Source organism: Dermochelys coriacea, chromosome 18 (genome assembly GCF_009764565.3).
Source record: "Dermochelys coriacea isolate rDerCor1 chromosome 18, rDerCor1.pri.v4, whole genome shotgun sequence".
NCBI lineage: Eukaryota > Metazoa > Chordata > Testudines > Dermochelyidae > Dermochelys > Dermochelys coriacea.
In genome coordinates, this window is record NC_050085.1 from 5,168,139 (window position 1) to 5,173,739 (window position 5,601).

Here is a 5,601-nt window from a genome sequence, read left to right on the forward strand (position 1 = left end):
TGAATTTTAGAGGTGCCCTGAACACTTGCCTTTCCCACTGCTTTCAGCACCCTGCAGGGTTGGCCCTTAGGGGAACTGCGATTGGTTTCACACTCAGGGTGACAGTCACGCAGTACACGGAGCCAGCACAAGGCCTAGGCATCACTGAAGTGCCATCTAGACCCTATTGTGAAGGGGGACTTGAGAGATGTCTCGGTCCTGTGCTGGCCCTTTGCATGGGGGTGAAGTGCATCCTCAGCACATCTGGGACCAGGTTATTCCATGTACTGAGTCCAATGAAGGCACTAGTAACTGACAGTGTTCTGCACCTCCTAGGAGGCCCTGAGCAGCTCGCAGTATTGGGCCATTGGTTGCCTTTGATCTCCATCACAACTGGGCTACAAAAAAGAAGAGGAGTACTTGTGGCACCTTAGAGACTAACAAATTTATTTGAGCATAAGCTTTCGTGAGCTACAGCTCACTTCATCAGATGCATCCGATGAAGTGAACTGTAGCTCACGAAAGCTTATGCTCAAATAAATTTGTTAGTCTCTAAGGTGCCACAAGTACTCCTTTTCTTTTTTGCGAATACAGACTAACACAGCTGCTACTCTGAAAACTGGGCTACAGAGGCTGTCAGTGATGAATTCAAGCATAAACACCAAGCAACAGACGTAAAACTTCAAACAGATTGATCACAGCTTATTGTTATCTTTTATTTGGCCTTGTTTCCATGCAGACACTTCAGCTGGCTCTTTGCCAAGGAGGTTATAATTGACCCTAGCCAGTGACAGCGGTGTCTGAGTTACACAGTAACTGCAGGGGAACCCTTTAAAAATCACACCTTGTTGTCTTCAGGTTAAAGGAAACCAGGTCCAAAGAACTTCTAGGCAAGGTGAGAGCTCAGAGGCACTTCCCGAGACTTCTGGTCACCATGAAGGCTCTCCTGACTGCAGTTCTGTGTCTGTGCACCCTGGCAGCCTTCTCTGACTGTGTCACAGTCCAGGTAAGAGTTTTTTAATTCCTCCTGCAACTCCAGGTGCATCGCATAGAGTTAAGCAGGATTAGCCTGCAGCAGCAAACTGGAAAATACCCACGCTTTTAATCTTTAATAATACCCTGAAAGGGCAGGAAGCGATGAGTGTGCAATATGGCTAGTCATGCAGGAGATTGCTACTGATACGTTAACTTTGACCAGATTGTGTAAGGAATAAATTCCAATGTTAGTGGGGCCAGTTGTATAGTGCGTGCCAATTCAGGAACAAAATCCTGCCCAATGTTTATTTTAAAAACCCAAATCAACAAACCAAAAAACAAACAAGCAAAAGACACCATAGAACCAACATGACATTGGCAAGCCACCACCTCGTTTACTTTGCCTGTGTTTATATCCCTTCCCCACTCCCGGTCACCCTGCTCATGTGTTAAAGCCCTTCTCCACATTCTGTGCCTGTCCTTTGCATTTAGGTTGTAAGGTCTTTGAGGCAGAGTCTTTCTCACTCTGTTTGTTCAGCAAAATGCAGCTTTGATCTCAATGGACTGTTTTGGTGCTGCAATCGATAATACAAATAACACTTAAAACCATAATCATAATCAGTTTCTTCCTCTGCTAGGCAGGTGGCTATTGGCTTGTCCCCAACTGTCCCCTATAACTGCAGTAACCATGATGCCCCAGGTATTTCAGTACATAAATTTGGGTTTAACAGGTCCCTGGGTTTGATTTTAAACTAGTGCCTGAATTTTTTCGGAAATAACTGAGAACGTGGAAAGGTGCAGTGAGATAAAACTCAGCAGGCAGCCTATGTGTCAGACAAAGGGCAAATCTATTTAGAAAAGAGGTGGGGAGGATAAAGAATTTGGGATTAGAAAAAAAACCCATATACAACACGCTAACTTAATGACCAATATCACAAAGCCTAGTCAAAAATATCTAATAAAGCATAAGGTTTCCTCAAAATCAACACTTTCCTGCAGGAAAAGAGGGATTTTGGCTGAATTTTCCATTAGGAAAATCTAAACAAGTGTTTTATTTCAGGTCAATATTAATGTATGTGTCATCCTGAGCTGCCGCAGTGCCTCATGGGAGTTGTAGTTTGGATGTCTCATGCTCCCATTCTACCCTATAGGCCATGGATAGACTACATTTCCCATGATGCATCATGATGTCTTCCTGTGGCACATTGTGGTGCATCGTGGAACCGCCATGGTTCGGTAGGCCTGGTTACATCAGGATATTGACTTGCTCACACAAGTGATCTGTAAGGGCCTGCTCAGGCTTGTGTGGCCGTGGTGTGACTCCTCTACTCGGATCCCTGCCAGCAGCCTATCTCACCCTCCTCAGATGGACAGTAGAAGTGCAGAGGGTGGCTCTCATCCACCTCTCTGATCCTACTCCTTCCTGCTCGGGGCTGTTCGGCAAAGAGAAGCAGGTCCCACGAGGGATACTCCATAGGAGTCTCCTCTCCCTGATCTCCTCAGGCACCTTCTAGAGGCTGGGGTTATATAAATGTTTACTGTCCCGAGTATAACTAATCTTACACTGCTATATCGCACCTTTCTATCCAAATGATCACAAAGCCACACAAACACTATGGGTGACATTCAGCCATCTGCACAGGGCAGTATACGTCCTATCCACCACTATCATCCCTTAGTTTGAGAGCTTGCTTTCCCTCTGGTCAGGGTAAATGTCACCACAGAGACATAGGCATCACCTCACTTTACACTGAAATGCAACCATCTCTAGGATTGAATTAAAGCATGCCACGATTTCAGGACCAGAAGGGACTACTGTGATCATCTAGTCTGGCCTCCTGTACAACACAGGACACAGAACTGCCCTGAAATAATTCCTGTCCGAAGTAGAGCAGATCTTTAAGAAAAACATCCAATCTTGACATTAAAATGGTCAGTGATGGAGAATCCACAACGACCCTTGGTAAATTGTTCAAATGGCTAATTACTCTCACCGTTAAAAATGTATGTCTTATTTCCAGTCTGAATTTGTCTAGCTTCAACTTCCAGCCATTGGATTGTGTCAGACCTTTCTCAGATGGACTGAAGAGCCCGTTCTTAAATATTTGTTCCCCATCTAGATAGACTGGATAGATTAGGATCAAGTCACCCCTTAACCTTCTCTATGTTAAAACTAAATAAATTGAGCCCCTTGAGTCTATTACAAAAGGCAGGTTTTCCAACCCTTTAATCATTCTCATGGCCCTTCTCTGAACCCTCTCCAATGTATCAACAGCCCTTTTGAGCTCCACAATAAGGGAGAGACATAATATAACCATAAAAATAGATGATAGATAGACAGATTAGATAGATATGATATACAGATGTCAAGGTTCAAATATAGGCTGCAGGGAAAAAGTGCTTTGAAATGCTTCTCACTGAAAGATGTTCTATGTACATGTACGTCAGTATTGTTATCTCCAGAAAAAGTTGAAAGTAAATGTGTTTATTCAGTGTGCAGGAGAGAATCAATCAGTAGAGCAGTAACAGTAATAAGTTGTCATAACTCTGCACCGTTTTTAATGCTTTGCAAACAGCAGCCAGAAAGTGAAGAGAAACTATTGTAAATAAATGGCAGCAGGTGGCAATCCTGAACCTGGCTTCTCCTAACACAATGGTTATAACCTGTAAAGGTCAGGCTGCCATGCTAGGTCAGGGGAGAACATAGGTCAGTTCATTAGAAAAAGGGTTCTGAAGGCCAGGAGATGCTAATGCCAGTTGCTTTGCTGATTCACTCTGCAATCACTGGACCTCCCTTGTGCTTCATTCAGCCAAGCTGAAATAGCCAAGTGAAGAGCCTGAGCTTCTCTGGAAGCTGAAAGTGCTGGGGATGTGGGTGAGACAGGTGGGGGATCATGGGACAGTGGCCAAGGCAAATGGAGGAGAATGCTGAAAGGTGTGTGCGGCAGTGGAGGAATGTTGGGAAGTTGACTAATGCATTCAGTAGGAGAATATCACTATGTTTTCTGTCCCACATCATCTGAGCAAATACCCTGTGTTGTCATGGATGTCTCCTCCTTCTGTGCACAAAGGAATTTCCATAACAGAACAACGCAAGACTCCATCTAATCTAGTAGCCTGAATTTAGCAGTGTCCAGTGCCAGATGGTTCAAAGACAGGTATAAAGTTGAGTTCTCCAGCATGCACCAGTCTTTATCCAACTGCCCTTGAACAGTCAAGGATTTCTGTAGCTTGGGGTATAAAATCCAGGGAATGGACCAAATTGTGGAGTTACTTTTGATTTACACCAGTGTAACAAAGAGTAATTTGGCTCCATCAGGGACTAGATTCTGCCACCATTGCTGCTGCTGAGTAATGTCACACTTCATGAGTATCCCACTGAAAATAAAGGGTCTATTTGTGTATTAAGGTTCTGCTCAATGGGGGTAAAGATGGCTGTACGGAGACTTATGCTGGGATCTGGACTAATGTCTGAGCTTCTATTACGGTAGCTGTCTTAGAAGAAAGACTTAATCCATATATAAGGCTCTAGGACTCTCAAACTGCTGTAGACTGAAGATGGACAGAGTGAGTTTCAATGTGTGTCTCTCTTTGACAGATGGGAAAGTTCTCATTCTCCCTGGAGTCTGTGAAGAAGCTGAAAAACCTCATGGACAGTTCTGAGACCAGGAATTCTCAGCTGCTTAGTGCCAGACCCGCTCCTCTGTGTGCCAACCCTGACCTTCCCAAGGAGTTCCTGAGTCTCTGTGCCACACCAGATGCTCACCAGATATTTGAGGATATAAGTAGGTGTTTACTGTTGGTACCCTAGAAACCAGCCATGTTCAGTAGGGAAAAATCCTGCCCTAAGCATCCCACAACCCTGCTTTGCCTTTCCACTCTCAGCACACTCTACTCCCCACACACCTGAATGCTCTAGTACCCTGTGAGTCTCCAGGCTCAACACTGTGAGACCATCGGATTCCCACTGCACTGTGGGGTTTGATTTCCCATCTCTCTCTCTGTCCTGGGGAGGATTTTCTCCCAGGAGAAATTCAGTGTTGATCAGCTGCGTGCAGCTCTTTCACTTCCTTTCCCTTGTGGTTCATGTACATTGCCTCAGAGACTCTGTCACCCTCCAGGAGGCCTGTGTCCCACCCCTCAGAGCAAAGGGGCTCTCCGTTTGGCTGTGAAGTCTGACAGGTGTGTACTGACCAGGCACCATGGCTGGGAAGGGTCTCTGGCACTGTCAGCAGTTGGAGTGCCCCTAACATTAGAGGAAAGGGAGAAGCCAGCCCTAACCTTATCTGTTGTCTTTGATTTTAGAACCCATCGCGAGATCCCCCGACCTTTGTGAGATTTGTGCTTTTGCTGCATGTGCCGGCTGTTGAAGCGAGTCTTCCTCAGCCTCCAGCCCTGGGAGGCATTATAGCAGCACTGCTCCAGTGCCCTCCATTGCCCTTCAACCTCTGCTTTCTGCTGACCGGAGAAGACGACAGTGACACTATGGCTCCCTCCATCTTCTCAACACCTCTCCCTCATGTCAGCTTCAGTATTGCCAGCACTGAACATTGAAAATCATCAGCCAGACCCCACCTCACAAGTAAAAAATGATAAATCTGGAGGGGTTTTTTATTTGTCTTCTAGTTTCTGAGCCTATAGGGAACA

At 45.4% G+C, this 5,601-nt stretch overlaps 1 protein-coding gene across 1 annotated transcript; it reads left to right on the forward strand.

Moving 5' to 3' along the window:
- Positions 1-875: 875 nt before the first annotated feature.
- LOC119845204 (guanylin-like) lies at positions 876-5,601 on the forward strand. Its single transcript, XM_038377150.2, has 3 exons — positions 876-985; positions 4,553-4,739; positions 5,260-5,601. Exons 1-3 carry the CDS (start codon positions 914-916, stop codon positions 5,322-5,324), a joined length of 324 nt encoding a protein of 107 aa, XP_038233078.1. The 5' UTR covers positions 876-913; the 3' UTR covers positions 5,325-5,601.